At 33.1% G+C, this 19002-nt stretch overlaps 1 protein-coding gene across 1 annotated transcript; it reads right to left on the reverse strand.

The window, feature by feature from the left end:
• Nucleotides 1–8931: 8931 nt before the first annotated feature.
• On the reverse strand, nt 8932–19002 carry LOC141393313 (retinoid-inducible serine carboxypeptidase-like). The gene is made up of 5 exons (XM_073966303.1): nt 18822–19002; nt 9994–10565; nt 9718–9937; nt 9460–9645; nt 8932–9273 (listed from the first exon to the last, which is right to left on the reverse strand). Exons 1-5 carry the CDS (start codon nt 18880–18882, stop codon nt 8978–8980), a joined length of 1335 nt encoding a protein of 444 aa, XP_073822404.1. The 5' UTR covers nt 18883–19002; the 3' UTR covers nt 8932–8977.

Below are 19002 nucleotides of genomic sequence, written 5' to 3' on the forward strand. Positions count from 1 at the left end.
TTTTCAAGACAACATCAGCTTTACAAGCGTGGATTTATTAAAGAATATTTTTTCAAGACAACATCAGCTTTACAAGCGTGGATTTATTAAAGAATATTTTTTCAAGACAACATCAGCTTTACAAGCGTGGATTTATTAAAGAATATTTTTTCAAGACAACATCAGCTTTACAAGCGTGGATTTATTAAAGAATATTTTTTCAAGACAACATCAGCTTTACAAGCGTGGATTTATTAAAGAATATTTTTTCAAGACAACATCAGCTTTACAAGCGTGGATTTATTAAAGAATATTTTTTCAAGACAACATCAGCTTTACAAGCGTGGATTTATTAAAGAATATTTTTTCAAGACAACATCAGCTTTACAAGCGTGGATTTATTAAAGAATATTTTTTCAAGACAACATCAGCTTTACAAGCGTGGATTTATTAAAGAATATTTTTTCAAGACAACATCAGCTTTACAAGCGTGGATTTATTAAAGAATATTTTTTCAAGACAACATCAGCTTTACAAGCGTGGATTTATTAAAGAATATTTTTTCAAGACAACATCAGCTTTACAAGCGTGGATTTATTAAAGAATATTTTTTCAAGACAACATCAGCTTTACAAGCGTGGATTTATTAAAGAATATTTTTTCAAGACAACATCAGCTTTACAAGCGTGGATTTATTAAAGAATATTTTTTCAAGACAACATCAGCTTTACAAGCGTGGATTTATTAAAGAATATTTTTTCAAGACAACATCAGCTTTACAAGCGTGGATTTATTAAAGAATATTTTTTCAAGACAACATCAGCTTTACAAACGTGGATTTATTAAAGAATATTTTTTCAAGACAACATCAGCTTTACAAGCGTGGATTTATTAAAGAATATTTTTTCAAGACAACATCAGCTTTACAAGCGTGGATTTATTAAAGAATATTTTTTCAAGACAACATCAGCTTTACAAGCGTGGATTTATTAAAGAATATTTTTTCAAGACAACATCAGCTTTACAAACGTGGATTTATTAAAGAATATTTTTTCAAGACAACATCAGCTTTACAAGCGTGGATTTATTAAAGAATATTTTTTCAAGACAACATCAGCTTTACAAGCGTGGATTTATTAAAGAATATTTTTTCAAGACAACATCAGCTTTACAAGCGTGGATTTATTAAAGAATATTTTTTCAAGACAACATCAGCTTTACAAACGTGGATTTATTAAAGAATATTTTTTCAAGACAACATCAGCTTTACAAGCGTGGATTTATTAAAGAATATTTTTTCAAGACAACATCAGCTTTACAAGCGTGGATTTATTAAAGAATATTTTTTCAAGACAACATCAGCTTTACAAGCGTGGATTTATTAAAGAATATTTTTTCAAGACAACATCAGCTTTACAAGCGTGGATTTATTAAAGAATATTTTTTCAAGACAACATCAGCTTTACAAGCGTGGATTTATTAAAGAATATTTTTTCAAGACAACATCAGCTTTACAAGCGTGGATTTATTAAAGAATATTTTTTCAAGACAACATCAGCTTTACAAGCGTGGATTTATTAAAGAATATTTTTTCAAGACAACATCAGCTTTACAAGCGTGGATTTATTAAAGAATATTTTTTCAAGACAACATCAGCTTTACAAGCGTGGATTTATTAAAGAATATTTTTTCAAGACAACATCAGCTTTACAAGCGTGGATTTATTAAAGAATATTTTTTCAAGACAACATCAGCTTTACAAGCGTGGATTTATTAAAGAATATTTTTTCAAGACAACATCAGCTTTACAAGCGTGGATTTATTAAAGAATATTTTTTCAAGACAACATCAGCTTTACAAGCGTGGATTTATTAAAGAATATTTTTTCAAGACAACATCAGCTTTACAAGCGTGGATTTATTAAAGAATATTTTTTCAAGACAACATCAGCTTTACAAGCGTGGATTTATTAAAGAATATTTTTTCAAGACAACATCAGCTTTACAAGCGTGGATTTATTAAAGAATATTTTTTCAAGACAACATCAGCTTTACAAGCGTGGATTTATTAAAGAATATTTTTTCAAGACAACATCAGCTTTACAAGCGTGGATTTATTAAAGAATATTTTTTCAAGACAACATCAGCTTTACAAGCGTGGATTTATTAAAGAATATTTTTTCAAGACAACATCAGCTTTACAAGCGTGGATTTATTAAAGAATATTTTTTCAAGACAACATCAGCTTTACAAACGTGGATTTATTAAAGAATATTTTTTCAAGACAACATCAGCTTTACAAGCGTGGATTTATTAAAGAATATTTTTTCAAGACAACATCAGCTTTACAAGCGTGGATTTATTAAAGAATATTTTTTCAAGACAACATCAGCTTTACAAGCGTGGATTTATTAAAGAATATTTTTTCAAGACAACATCAGCTTTACAAGCGTGGATTTATTAAAGAATATTTTTTCAAGACAACATCAGCTTTACAAGCGTGGATTTATTAAAGAATATTTTTTCAAGACAACATCAGCTTTACAAACGTGGATTTATTAAAGAATATTTTTTCAAGACAACATCAGCTTTACAAGCGTGGATTTATTAAAGAATATTTTTTCAAGACAACATCAGCTTTACAAGCGTGGATTTATTAAAGAATATTTTTTCAAGACAACATCAGCTTTACAAACGTGGATTTATTAAAGAATATTTTTTCAAGACAACATCAGCTTTACAAGCGTGGATTTATTAAAGAATATTTTTTCAAGACAACATCAGCTTTACAAGCGTGGATTTATTAAAGAATATTTTTTCAAGACAACATCAGCTTTACAAACGTGGATTTATTAAAGAATATTTTTTCAAGACAACATCAGCTTTACAAGCGTGGATTTATTAAAGAATATTTTTTCAAGACAACATCAGCTTTACAAGCGTGGATTTATTAAAGAATATTTTTTCAAGACAACATCAGCTTTACAAGCGTGGATTTATTAAAGAATATTTTTTCAAGACAACATCAGCTTTACAAGCGTGGATTTATTAAAGAATATTTTTTCAAGACAACATCAGCTTTACAAGCGTGGATTTATTAAAGAATATTTTTTCAAGACAACATCAGCTTTACAAGCGTGGATTTATTAAAGAATATTTTTTCAAGACAACATCAGCTTTACAAGCGTGGATTTATTAAAGAATATTTTTTCAAGACAACATCAGCTTTACAAGCGTGGATTTATTAAAGAATATTTTTTCAAGACAACATCAGCTTTACAAGCGTGGATTTATTAAAGAATATTTTTTCAAGACAACATCAGCTTTACAAGCGTGGATTTATTAAAGAATATTTTTTCAAGACAACATCAGCTTTACAAGCGTGGATTTATTAAAGAATATTTTTTCAAGACAACATCAGCTTTACAAGCGTGGATTTATTAAAGAATATTTTTTCAAGACAACATCAGCTTTACAAGCGTGGATTTATTAAAGAATATTTTTTCAAGACAACATCAGCTTTACAAGCGTGGATTTATTAAAGAATATTTTTTCAAGACAACATCAGCTTTACAAGCGTGGATTTATTAAAGAATATTTTTTCAAGACAACATCAGCTTTACAAGCGTGGATTTATTAAAGAATATTTTTTCAAGACAACATCAGCTTTACAAGCGTGGATTTATTAAAGAATATTTTTTCAAGACAACATCAGCTTTACAAGCGTGGATTTATTAAAGAATATTTTTTCAAGACAACATCAGCTTTAAAAGCGTGGATTTATTAAAGAATATTTTTTCAAGACAACATCAGCTTTACAAGCGTGGATTTATTAAAGAATATTTTTTCAAGACAACATCAGCTTTACAAGCGTGGATTTATTAAAGAATATTTTTTCAAGACAACATCAGCTTTACAAGCGTGGATTTATTAAAGAATATTTTTTCAAGACAACATCAGCTTTACAAGCGTGGATTTATTAAAGAATATTTTTTCAAGACAACATCAGCTTTACAAGCGTGGATTTATTAAAGAATATTTTTTCAAGACAACATCAGCTTTACAAGCGTGGATTTATTAAAGAATATTTTTTCAAGACAACATCAGCTTTACAAGCGTGGATTTATTAAAGAATATTTTTTCAAGACAACATCAGCTTTAAAAGCGTGGATTTATTAAAGAATATTTTTTCAAGACAACATCAGCTTTACAAGCGTGGATTTATTAAAGAATATTTTTTCAAGACAACATCAGCTTTACAAGCGTGGATTTATTAAAGAATATTTTTTCAAGACAACATCAGCTTTACAAGCGTGGATTTATTAAAGAATATTTTTTCAAGACAACATCAGCTTTACAAGCGTGGATTTATTAAAGAATATTTTTTCAAGACAACATCAGCTCTACAAGCGTGGATTTATTAAAGAATATTTTTTCAAGACAACATCAGCTTTACAAGCGTGGATTTATTAAAGAATATTTTTTCAAGACAACATCAGCTTTACAAGCGTGGATTTATTAAAGAATATTTTTTCAAGACAACATCAGCTTTACAAGCGTGGATTTATTAAAGAATATTTTTTCAAGACAACATCAGCTTTACAAGCGTGGATTTATTAAAGAATATTTTTTCAAGACAACATCAGCTTTACAAGCGTGGATTTATTAAAGAATATTTTTTCAAGACAACATCAGCTTTACAAGCGTGGATTTATTAAAGAATATTTTTTCAAGACAACATCAGCTTTACAAGCGTGGATTTATTAAAGAATATTTTTTCAAGACAACATCAGCTTTAAAAGCGTGGATTTATTAAAGAATATTTTTTCAAGACAACATCAGCTTTACAAGCGTGGATTTATTAAAGAATATTTTTTCAAGACAACATCAGCTCTACAAGCGTGGATTTATTAAAGAATATTTTTTCAAGACAACATCAGCTTTACAAGCGTGGATTTATTAAAGAATATTTTTTCAAGACAACATCAGCTTTACAAGCGTGGATTTATTAAAGAATATTTTTTCAAGACAACATCAGCTTTACAAGCGTGGATTTATTAAAGAATATTTTTTCAAGACAACATCAGCTTTACAAGCGTGGATTTATTAAAGAATATTTTTTCAAGACAACATCAGCTTTACAAGCGTGGATTTATTAAAGAATATTTTTTCAAGACAACATCAGCTTTACAAGCGTGGATTTATTAAAGAATATTTTTTCAAGACAACATCAGCTTTACAAGCGTGGATTTATTAAAGAATATTTTTTCAAGACAACATCAGCTTTAAAAGCGTGGATTTATTAAAGAATATTTTTTCAAGACAACATCAGCTTTACAAGCGTGGATTTATTAAAGAATATTTTTTCAAGACAACATCAGCTTTACAAGCGTGGATTTATTAAAGAATATTTTTTCAAGACAACATCAGCTTTACAAGCGTGGATTTATTAAAGAATATTTTTTCAAGACAACATCAGCTTTACAAGCGTGGATTTATTAAAGAATATTTTTTCAAGACAACATCAGCTCTACAAGCGTGGATTTATTAAAGAATATTTTTTCAAGACAACATCAGCTTTACAAGCGTGGATTTATTAAAGAATATTTTTTCAAGACAACATCAGCTTTACAAGCGTGGATTTATTAAAGAATATTTTTTCAAGACAACATCAGCTTTACAAGCGTGGATTTATTAAAGAATATTTTTTCAAGACAACATCAGCTTTACAAGCGTGGATTTATTAAAGAATATTTTTTCAAGACAACATCAGCTTTACAAGCGTGGATTTATTAAAGAATATTTTTTCAAGACAACATCAGCTTTACAAGCGTGGATTTATTAAAGAATATTTTTTCAAGACAACATCAGCTCTACAAGCGTGGATTTATTAAAGAATATTTTTTCAAGCAGCATCAGCCCCACAAAGCGTGGATTTATTAAAGAATATTTTTTCAAGACAACATCAGCTCTACAAGCGTGGATTTATTAAAGAATATTTTTTCAAGCAGCATCAGCCCCACAAAGCGTGGATTTATTAAAGAATAATTTTTTCGAGCAGCATCAGCCCCACAAAGCGTGGATTTATTAAAGAATAATTTTTTTCAGGCAGCATCAGCCCCACAAAGCGTGGATTTATTAAAGAATAATTTTTTTCAAGCAGCATCAGCCCCACAAAGCGTGGATTTATTAAAGAATATTTTTTCAACCAACATCAGCCCCACAAAGCGTGGATTTATTAAAGAATATTTTTTCAACCAACATCAGCCCCACAAAGCGTGGATTTATTAAAGAATATTTTTTCAACCAACATCAGCCCCACAAAGCGTGGATTTATTAAAGAATATTTTTCAACCAACATCAGCCCCACAAAGCGTGGATTTATTAAAGAATATTTTTTCAACCAACATCAGCCCCACAAAGCGTGGATTTATTAAAGAATATTTTTTCAACCAACATCAGCCCCACAAAGCGTGGATTTATTAAAGAATATTTTTTCAACCAACATCAGCCCCACAAAGCGTGGATTTATTAAAGAATATTTTTTCAACCAACATCAGCCCCACAAAGCGTGGATTTATTAAAGAATATTTTTTCAACCAACATCAGCCCCACAAAGCGTGGATTTATTAAAGAATATTTTTTCAACCAACATCAGCCCCACAAAGCGTGGATTTATTAAAGAATATTTTTTCAACCAACATCAGCCCCACAAAGCGTGGATTTATTAAAGAATATTTTTTCAACCAACATCAGCCCCACAAAGCGTGGATTTATTAAAGAATATTTTTTCAACCAACATCAGCCCCACAAAGCGTGGATTTATTAAAGAATATTTTTTCAACCAACATCAGCCCCACAAAGCGTGGATTTATTAAAGAATATTTTTTCAACCAACATCAGCCCCACAAAGCGTGGATTTATTAAAGAATATTTTTTCAACCAACATCAGCCCCACAAAGCGTGGATTTATTAAAGAATATTTTTTCAACCAACATCAGCCCCACAAAGCGTGGATTTATTAAAGAATATTTTTTCAACCAACATCAGCCCCACAAAGCGTGGATTTATTAAAGAATATTTTTTCAACCAACATCAGCCCCATAAAGCGTGGATTTATTAAAGAATATTTTTTCAACCAACATCAGCCCCACAAAGCGTGGATTTATTAAAGAATATTTTTTCAACCAACATCAGCCCCACAAAGCGTGGATTTATTAAAGAATATTTTTTCAACCACCATCAGCCCCACAAAGCGTGGATTTATTAAAGAATATTTTTTCAACCAACATCAGCCCCACAAAGCGTGGATTTATTAAAGAATATTTTTTCAACCAACATCAGCCCCACAAAGCGTGGATTTATTAAAGAATATTTTTTCAACCACCATCAGCCCCACAAAGCGTGGATTTATTAAAGAATATTTTTTCAACCAACATCAGCCCCACAAAGCGTGGATTTATTAAAGAATATTTTTTCAAGCAACATCAGCTCTGCAAAGCGTGGATTTATTAAAGAATATTTTTTCAAGCAACATCAGCTCGGCAAAGCGTGGATTTATTAAAGAATATTTTTTCAAGCAACATCAGCTCTGCAAAGCGTGGATTTATTAAAGAATATTTTTTCAAGCAACATCAGCTCTGCAAAGCGTGGATTTATTAAAGAATATTTTTTCAAGCAACATCAGCTCTGCAAAGCGTGGATTTATTAAAGAATATTTTTTCAAGCAACATCAGCTCTGCAAAGCGTGGATTTATTAAAGAATATTTTTTCAAGCAACATCAGCTCTGCAAAGCGTGGATTTATTAAAGAATATTTTTTCAAGCAACATCAGCTCTGCAAAGCGTGGATTTATTAAAGAATATTTTTTCAAGCAACATCAGCTCTGCAAAGCGTGGATTTATTAAAGAATATTTTTTCAAGCAACATCAGCTCTGCAAAGCGTGGATTTATTAAAGAATATTTTTTCAAGCAACATCAGCTCTGCAAAGCGTGGATTTATTAAAGAATATTTTTTCAAGCAACATCAGCTCTGCAAAGCGTGGATTTATTAAAGAATATTTTTTCAAGCAACATCAGCTCTGCAAAGCGTGGATTTATTAAAGAATATTTTTTCAAGCAACATCAGCTCTGCAAAGCGTGGATTTATTAAAGAATATTTTTTCAGGCAACATCAGCTCTGCAAAGCGTGAATTTATTAAAGAATATTTTTTCAAGCAACATCAGCTCTGCAAAGCGTGGATTTATTAAAGAATATTTTTTCAAGCAACATCAGCTCTGCAAAGCGTGGATTTATTAAAGAATATTTTTTCAAGCAACATCAGCTCTGCAAAGCGTGGATTTATTAAAGAATATTTTTTCAAGCAACATCAGCTCTGCAAAGCGTGGATTTATTAAAGAATATTTTTTCAAGCAACATCAGCTCTGCAAAGCGTGGATTTATTAAAGAATATTTTTTCAAGCAACATCAGCTCTGCAAAGCGTGGATTTATTAAAGAATATTTTTTCAAGCAACATCAGCTCTGCAAAGCGTGGATTTATTAAAGAATATTTTTTCAGGCAACATCAGCTCTGCAAAGCGTGAATTTATTAAAGAATATTTTTTCAAGCAACATCAGCTCTGCAAAGCGTGAATTTATTAAAGAATATTTTTTCAAGCAGCATCGGCCGATTGGATTGTTTTATGACTACCTGAAATCTGATGTATATGTATCAAATAAATTCCACACCTACGATATACGTTGTTGACTTCTTATTTTGAATTATGAATTTGGATCGAACCAGTTTTCGAATAAAAATTAGGTTATTGTCTCACCTGGTAGCAATGAACTTATATGAATATAATTAAAAATATTGAACTCAAGAGCATTCACTCTACCTGGTGTACCAGGTAATACTAAATAACTTTTAATTCTCCGTTGTATTCCTCGCAAAGTAAATAACGCCCCTCAGATAATCTTTAAATATTTATTTTATAAAAACAATATTTTTGCACGAGTTTAACCAAATTGTGTAATTTTCTTCAAGATGTAGCTCATACCAGCTGGATTGTCGGCAGGAACCATATGTCCGGCGCGATTAATCCAGAACATACTGAAATTGCCGGCTGTCTTTTCATAACCTTCCAAAATACGATCAACACTGATGCCAACACGAGGTGCCTTCAGGTAATCATCACGGTAACTCCAACGCATCTTATCAATCCAATTAACGGTACCTGGAGTAGCGCAGATCAAGTCCAGTTGACCTGAGAAAACGGAGACGCGCAATGGGGTGTTGTCCAAAAGTTCACTCACTGAAAGGAAGGGAGAGAGAGGAGAAATAGGAATTAAGTTAAATCAGACGAAATTAAGAGAATACCTTTTAGAGTCTTCTGTAGACTGAATAACATTTAGACGGAAGACCTTTTATAGACCTTCTATAGGCAGAAGAGCTACCATGCCTTTAGAGATCCTCTATAGACAGAATACCTTTTACTTACCAATATGAATGACTGGTTTCATGAAATCACCCATTTGACGTGTAAAAGTGGTACCACTTTGAGAGCCCCACTTGACATTGGAGGGAATACCCAAAGCCTCACTGACTGGGCCGCGCATTAAGTCTTCCAAAATTTGATCACGATCTTCATCAATATCGTATTTGACCAAGGTGCGGTACATTTGTTCTACAAAACAGAAAAAGAGATGAAGAAAAATGAAAACTCTTTCAAATTCTTAAAAAGAGATCCTGAACTTACCCTTATAGTTACTAGTCTTGAGCATCATGCGGGTGTAGGCATCACCACGAGTTGGTTTTTCAACATTATAGAAATCAACACCCTTTGATTCACGCAACAACACCGATTGGGTGGTACTCCATTGAATGGTGGCTTGAGTCCATTTTTCCTGTTCCACCAAGTCCAAAGTTTTATTAGCAGCAACCATAATATTCTCATAGCCATCTTGATCAACAATACCCTAAAAAAAAACAAACATTAATTCACCTAAATCCCCAAATAAGTCAATACACTTACCATATTCAGTAAAAGTGGAGCCCAAGCCAAAACCGAATCAATTGGTGATGTCCATGGATCACCCAAATTAACCGACTGCAAATTACTCTTCAGTTCACCACGTTGTATGGCATAATATAATTCCAAGGCAAATTCGGGAGCCATTTTACCACCATAACTTTCACAGAAAATATGCAAGGGGACATCTTCAAACTCCGGATGCAATTCATAGAAACCTTTCATGAATGATACCAAATCTTTGGCAATGGCATTATTGGTGGAAGTCAGCTGCAAAATGTTATCGACGTAGGAGAATCCAGAACCCACAGGGTTATCAATGAACATCACATTCATATCCTTAACCCAGGTCCAGTTGCGATATTCACCATAGAGATCTAGGGGACCCAATTCTTCAAAGTTACCATAACCAGTTGAGGAAGCACCTGGACCGCCCTGCAACCAAATGGCCAAGGGACGTTCGGTATATTGGGCAACGTCAGCAGTGGTGTAGTACAACCAGTAGAACATATGTGCACCGGTACGAACATCGACAAAGCCCCAATCTTGTTCACCAGGACCATAGCCAGTTTTAGCTAAAAAGGAAGAAAAAAACAATTGTTAGAAATTTCAGCCAATAAACGTGGATTTAAAAAAAAAAATTTCAGCCAAACGAGGATTTTTTTTTTAAATTTTTTTACCACCATTTTTCTACCACCATCCGGCCAATAAACGTGGATTTTTTAAAGAATATTTTTCTACCACCATCCGGCCAATAAACGTGGATTTTTTAAAAAATATTTTTCAACCTCCCTCCGGCCAATAAACATGGATTTTTTTAGAATATTTTTCAACGCCCATCCGGCCTATAAACGTGGATTTTTTAAAGAATATTTTTCTACCACCCTCCGGCCAATAAACATAGATTTTTTAAAGAATATTTTTTAACCAAGATCCGGCCAATAAACGTGGATTTTTTAAAGAATATTTTTCAACCAACATCCGGCCAATAAACGTGGGTTTGTTAAAGAATATTTTTTAACCAACATCCGGCCAATAAACGTGGATTTGTTAAAGAATATATTTTAACCAACATCCGGCCAATAAACGTGGATTTGTTAAAGAATATTTTTTAACCAACATCCGGCCAATAAACGTGGATTTTTTAAAGAATATTTTTAACCAACATCCGGCCAATAAACGTGGATTTGTTAAAGAATATTTTTCAACCAACATCCGGCCAATAAACGTGGATTTTTTAAAGAATATTTTTCAACCAACATCCGGCCAATAAACGTGGATTTTTTAAAGAATATTTTTCAACCACCATCCGGCCAATAAACGTGGATTTTTTAAAGAATATTTTTCAACCACCATCCGGCCAATAAACGTGGATTTTTTAAAGAATATTTTTTCAAGCACCATCCGGTCAATAAATGTGGATTTTTTAAAGAATATTTTTTCAAGCACCATCCGGCCAATAAATGTGGATTTTTTAAAGAATATTTTTCAACCACCATTCGGCCAATAAACGTGGATTTTTTAAAGAATATTTTTTCAAGCACCATCCGGTCAATAAATGTGGATTTTTTAAAGAATATTTTTTCAAGCACCATCCGGCCAATAAATGTGGATTTTTTAAAGAATATTTTTCAACCACCATTCGGCCAATAAACGTGGATTTTTTAAAGAATATTTTTCAACCACCATCCGGCCAATAAACGTGGATTTTTTAAAGAATATTTTTCAACCACCATCCGGCCAATAAACGTGGATTTTTTAAAGAATATTTTTCAACCACCATCCGGCCCATAAACGTGGATTTTTTAAAGAATATTTTTCAACCACCATCCGGCCAATAAACGTGGATTTTTTAAAGAATATTTTTCAACCACCATCCGGCCAATAAACGTGGATTTTTTAAAGAATATTTTTTAACCAACATCCGGCCAATAAACGTGGATTTTTTAAAGAATATTTTTTAACCAACATCCGGCCAATAAACGTGGATTTTTTTAAGAATATTTTTTAACCAACATCCGGCCAATAAACGTGGATTTTTTAAAGAATATTTTTTAACCAACATCCGGCCAATAAACGTGGATTTTTTAAAGAATATTTTTTAACCAACATCCGGCCTATAAACGTGGATTTTTTAAAGAATATTTTTTAACCAACATCCGGCCAATAAACGTGGATTTTTTAAAGAATATTTTTTAACCAACATCCGGCCAATAAACGTGGATTTTTTAAAGAATATTTTTTAACCAACATCCGGCCAATAAACGTGGATTTTTTAAAGAATATTTTTTAACCAACATCCGGCCAATAAACGTGGATTTTTTAAAGAATATTTTTTAACCAACATCCGGCCAATAAACGTGGATTTTTTAAAGAATATTTTTTAACCAACATCCGGCCAATAAACGCGGATTTTTTAAAGAATATTTTTTAACCAAGATCCGGCCAATAAACGTGGATTTTTTAAAGAATATTTTTCAACCAAGATCCGGCCAATAAACGTGGATTTTTTAAAGAATATTTTTCAACCAAGATCCGGCCAATAAACGTGGATTTTCTAAAGAATATTTTTCAACCAAGATCCGGCCAATAAACGTGGATTTTTTAAAGAATATTTTTCAACCAAGATCCGGCCAATAAACGTGGATTTTTTAAAGAATATTTTTCAACCAAGATCCGGCCAATAAACGTGGATTTTTTAAAGAATATTTTTCAACCAAGATCCGGCCAATAAACGTGGATTTTTTAAAGAATATTTTTCAACCAAGATCCGGCCAATAAACGTGGATTTTTTAAAGAATATTTTTCAACCAAGATCCGGCCAATAAACGTGGATTTTTTAAAGAATATTTTTCAACCAAGATCCGGCCAATAAACGTGGATTTTTTAAAGAATATTTTTCAACCAAGATCCGGCCAATAAACGTGGATTTTTTAAAGAATATTTTTCAACCAAGATCCGGCCAATAAACGTGGATTTTTTAAAGAATATTTTTCAACCAAGATCCGGCCAATAAACGTGGATTTTTTAAAGAAGATTTTTCAACCAAGATCCGGCCAATAAACGTGGATTTTTTAAAGAAGATTTTTCAACCAAGATCCGGCCAATAAACGTGGATTTTTTAAAGAATATTTTTCAACCAAGATCCGGCCAATAAACGTGGATTTTTTAAAGAATATTTTTCAACCAAGATCCGGCCAATAAACGTGGATTTTTTAAAGAATATTTTTCAACCAAGATCCGGCCAATAAACGTGGATTTTTTAAAGAATATTTTTCAACCAAGATCCGGCCAATAAACGTGGATTTTTTAACGAATATTTTTCAACCAAGATCCGGCCAATAAACGTGGATTTTTTAAAGAATATTTTTCAACCAAGATCCGGCCAATAAACGTGGATTTTTTAAAGAATATTTTTCAACCAAGATCCGGCCAATAAACGTGGATTTTTTAAAGAATATTTTTCAACCAAGATCCGGCCAATAAACGTGACTTTAAAAAAAAAAATTTCAACCACAATCCGGCCAATAAACGTGGATTTGTTTAAAGAATATTTTTTTAAAGATTTTTTTTCATGGCCAATAAACGTGGATGGCCGGTCCACCAGGCCAATAAACGGGATTTAAGGAATTTTTGACCACCATCCAAGAAATAAATTATGTTGTCAAAGACTTAGGGTGTAATGCCATAAACAAAACAAACAACATCATTTCGGAAATATACTCTCACTTCTATCAGAAGAAATCGTTAACTTTTTTCTTTTTCGCTATACCCACTTATCTTTAAAACATCTAATCTTTGCCTCAGAACAATTACAGTCTTCATTCGGTGATAAGTTTACAAACTTCTTCCACACTTCCCATTACGTATGTATGTATAGACGTAATAAATGTTAGTCAATGAGTCGTATCATTATTGCAATACTACACTTATTGCTTACGATTTTAATCTAATCACGTTCTTGTGGTCTTGTCCGCTACTGTAGATTTCTTTCAAAGGCTATTATCGGCATTTTCCCCATTTATTATTAAAGCAAACAAACAAATAATCTCAATTGATTGGGTATTACGATTTTATTGAAAAATCAATAAATTAAACTGATTAAACTATGATTTAAGAGCTAATGAAATTCCCTGAACTCATGACAGCTGCAATTGAGTTGTTGAAAATATGACCCAGCACATGGGGGAGGGAGAAGGTAAGTTTGTTTCTAGCCAAAATTTTAATGCATTTAATATTTCATTTTTGATTTAAAACCGAGGATCACAGTATCAAACTGGGCCTTTGCCCCGACCGAAGAGAAACATGAAGATACCAAAGAAATATTCTATGAGCACCTACATAAAACATGTAGGCACGGACCTGACCATAACATTAAGATTTTCCTAAAAGAGTTTAAGGCTAAAATTGGGTGGAATAATATCTGTGGTGTCACGGACGGAGCTAATTCCGTCAAACATTCCAAATTTCATTGAAATTGGGCAAATATAGGGTGACACAAAGATATAATTCCCTTACTCAAAGTTGGTGCAGGTTATAAATATCGGGTGACAAGAAGAAAGGGAATCTGATCTGGAAAGAGAATTTCCGCAAATTTTTGGTAATAAATATTTACAAAAACGAAAATACTCCAGAGATAATCCTAAACGATGACATTGCATGTATATCACCTAGCCAAAATGAAATTAGGGCAGCAATAATTCGTCTAAAGAAAAATACGGCAGCAGGAACTGATGGGGCTGCCAGCCGAACTCTTCAAGTCCGGTGACGACATGCTGATACGAAGTATGTATCACCTAGTAAGGGACATTTGGTTGAAGGAAATTATTCCCAGGGATTGGAACATCCGTCTGTTAAGTCATTTGCACAAGAAAGGAGGCAAGACGGTTTGTGCCAACTACAGTGCTGTCGAGCATATTATGCGAATGACTGAATCCTATGGTCATATCAATGCGGTTTAGACATCGCAAATCCACCGCAGACCGGATCATGACCCTACACCAAATTACTAGAGAAGACCCATAAAAACCGTTCTACGCATCCCACCTTTTTGTCCACTATAATGCCGCCTTAGACATCCTGCAAAACTGAAATGATTATTGGGGACAACATCAAACCACACAAGATCAGCAGTTAACATATATGTATGTATATCCGTGCATTTCATTTCCAAACGAGGTTAAAGACAAAGTGACACTCTTATGTGTGACTAATTTAACAACCTGCCGTATCACGAGTTTTCTTCAATATACGTGGAATCTCTAGGTACCGTAATGTGGGGCTATACTAAATTCTTGACATACATATGCAAACAAATTTCAGTAAGCAAATTTCTGATTCATAGAGAACTCGAAATATGCAATTACGTTAAATGAAGTTTGGACGAAATTTTTTGAAACAAGCTTTCGAGATATCTTGCACAAAAGTCCTCTCCTTATTCCGAGAGGAGCTCTTAAACTTCAGTTTTTTCGAATTTTGTGTGGGAGGTACCCGAAGCTTGCGAATTTGCCATTTTGGTTGGTGCCCTCATGGTTTTTTGGAGCTTTTAGGCCATTATCTCAGGAAGTATGGTCTTGATCCCGCGAAAAATTGTACCGCAGTAAAGGGAGCCGCAAGGTAAACCTGCTGAAAAAGTTTCAAAACGATCCGAGAGACGCTCCTAATCTTCATCGATTCGATTAATCCGTTCGAGAGTTATCGTCCGCACCAGACAGACGGACGGACGGACATGGCTAAATCGACTCCAAATTGTCTGAAACGAATTTCGCCAAATATACTTGGGGTATAAAATCGTTATTTCGATGAGGAACATTTTTGGTCGTATCAAAGTGTAGCCTAAGAATTTTTAGAGCTTTCGGATCATTATGTCCGAAAGCATGGCTTTACCCACTAAAAACATTATATCACTGTACACAGGTCCATATGTAGTAACTTAGATAAAAATTTCGAAACGATTCTCGTATATGCACTTAAACCAACATTTTGAATTTTTGTGAGGGAGATATCCAAAAGTCGTATTCCGATATAGAATTTCTTGGAATTTTTTATATAGTATGGAGGTTATATTAAGTTATCTTTTTCGTTTGTACTGCATTGATATAAATGTGTACGACCCAATGAAGTGCACATTTTCTTTACCATGATAAAATTCTGCAATTTTCTGTATTAAGAGGGTTTAGCTACACTTTTTGACTGAACTACTCGTTATTTGAAAACTGAGTCAGAAAACTTCTGTACCAAAAATTGTCAACATAGGTCTATGTTTTCGTATAGCCCCCATATAACAGCACCTGCCTATTTTAGACATTTTGAGAATTTTTGGCTATATTTCTTGACCGAAATACCTATTATTTCGTATTTAAGGTTCGCTGTGGTCACATAACTTCTTCAACGAAAATTGTCAACACAGGTCCATGTTCTGGTATAGCCCCCAATATGGAAATTGTACCTCCCGATTTTCGGAGTTTTGATGATTTTAACTACAATTTTAACCAATCTAGCTGTAATTTGACATTTGAGGTTTTTAGTGGCCACGTTCACGTTTTGGTATAGGCCCCATATGACGGGACTTCCCGATTTTTGATATTTTAAGAATTTTCGCTATAGTACTTTCTATCGAAGTACCTGTAATTTGATGTTTGAGATTCCCAATGGCCACAAAACTTCTTCACTAAAAATGATCAACATGTGCCTCTCATATGACGGTACCTCCCATTTATGGTGTTTTGAGGGTTTTAGCTACATTTTTAGTAGGAACTACCCGTTATGTGACATTTAAGGTTCCCGTTAGTGACGAAAGTTTTCCACCATAAATTGCCTATACAGATCCATATTTTGTTATAGCCCCAATATAGCATACCACCCGATTTTTGGTGTTTTGTCCACACTTTGATATAGGAGGAGTACCTTTGATACACGTTTAAAAACAATCCTCTAGCAGCCCTTCAACTGCACTGAAAATTATGAACTTTAATGAGGGAGGTGCCGAAGGTGCTGTCCGATATAAAACATGGAACTTATTGTACTTTTAAAAGAAATTTGACGATGTGCAAAGTTTTGGCTAAATCGAGTACACGTACAAAATTATTATATTTTAAATCAAGTTTAATTATTAGTAGGGTAGTAGAGCCTTTTCAGAGTTTTTGGTAAGTCTGAGGCCCCACAAAATATGGTCAAATTTTCAAAACGATCTCAGACAAGGCTTAAACTTGTTCTACATTGTGGACTACATGAAGGGGAGGTAAGATTGAATCTAGACATAATACAGACCTGCTGCGATATTTAAGAAATAATTCTGCATTTTGTTACGAAAGGAGAAAATCCTGTTTTCTCGGTGGAGGAAGGGTTGTTGGGAATTTCCAGGGGTCCCGCATTTTCGGTATTTTGAAGGTTGTGGCTTCAATATCACACCAAAATGGCTGACATTTTTTACTTGGTCTTCATTGGGGGTATACAAATTTCCAACAGAAACTTGTCGGTATAGGTCCAAGTCTTCATATAGCCCCAATAGAAGGATACCACCCGATTTTCGCTAGTTGAGGGTATTAGCGTCATTATCAATCTGAAATGGGTGAAATTAGGTATTTGGTCTTCGATAGGGGTACACTACATTCCAGAAGAGAACTATCAGTGTAGCTTCCATAGAAGGGCTCCTCCCGATTTTCGGTATTTTGAAGGTTGTGGCTTCAATATCACAGAGGCTGAAATTTGAAATTTTAAAACTTTTCGTTGGGGACATACAACTTTCCACCAGAAATTTGTGGGAATAGGTCCATGTCTTCATATACCACCTGATTTTCGCTATTTTAAAAGGGTTTGCCACATTTTTAAGCACAAATGACTGAAATTTGGTTTTTACTCTTCGTTAAAATTAACCAAATGTCCTCCATAAATTTGTTGGTGTAACTTCAAGAAGAGCATAAGAGAAAATCAAAGACGCCACATAGAAAAATAACGTATAATAGGAGTAACTCAATAGGCCATAGCTAAGAAAAGGTTACGAAGAAACTTCATAAAAATAAAAAAATATATATTTCCTCAAATGGTTTTCTAAGCCATGATATTAGGAAGAAGAAGAAGGGGGATGTTTAATCTTATTTAATTATTTAACTATTTTTACGGCACGAATATTTGAACGTTATAATACTCTACACCTCGCAGCAGATATGAAATAGGTTTCAGAAATACTCGAAAATCGCTCTTGAAGGAAAGTTCTTCAAATTTAATATTCAATACCAAAACCATGAAGTAATTGGAATTTCGAAGATAAAATTTTGATGAATAACCTTTGGACCAATGTGACCTACAATTTGAGAATGACAAACTTTATTCATTATATGCAAAAAATATCAGTTTGTTGACCTTATTCTATGCTTTGCTGGAAAATGGCACCTAACAAACTGATAAGTTTAACCCTCGAATTCGCAAAAACTTTTTTATGGCATTCATTACAACTGTTTAAATTTATTTAAAAATATTTTTTTATACATTAACACCTACAACAGAATTTAATTATGTTCTTTATTGTAACATTTCCCGCATTTAATTCACTTTGTTTTTTTTTCAACAAATAATTTTTTTCCGCCACCATAACATTATCAAAATAAACGGAGTTAACTTACAAATAATAAGAATATCAAAATGTAAATAGGCCAAAACCAAATATTCTGTGGCCAATCACCCACAAACATCTTTCAATTGCTACCTAATTGTCAATTCACTTCACTTCTGTGTTGTTGTTTTTTTTCTTCTTCACTATTTATTCTCACATTTTTGTGCTACAATTTTCACTTTCGTTTCGTTAAAGAAAACAAGAAAAAAACACAACTTACCACTCACTGTGGTAATGGCCGCAAAAGCCACTACGGCAAGAAACATCATAGCGATCTTCATGATGTTAAACTTTGGTCACGTCTTGATCGTATTACGGCTGGGATACACACGACAGAAAAAAGGTAACGAAAGCACCGATTGTTGGTAGCCTTCTGGCTGGCCCATGAATGAGTACCTAAC

Source organism: Musca autumnalis, unplaced genomic scaffold (assembly GCF_047663935.1).
Source record: "Musca autumnalis isolate F117 unplaced genomic scaffold, ASM4766393v1 scaffold_2, whole genome shotgun sequence".
Taxonomy (NCBI): Eukaryota; Metazoa; Arthropoda; class Insecta; order Diptera; family Muscidae; genus Musca; species Musca autumnalis.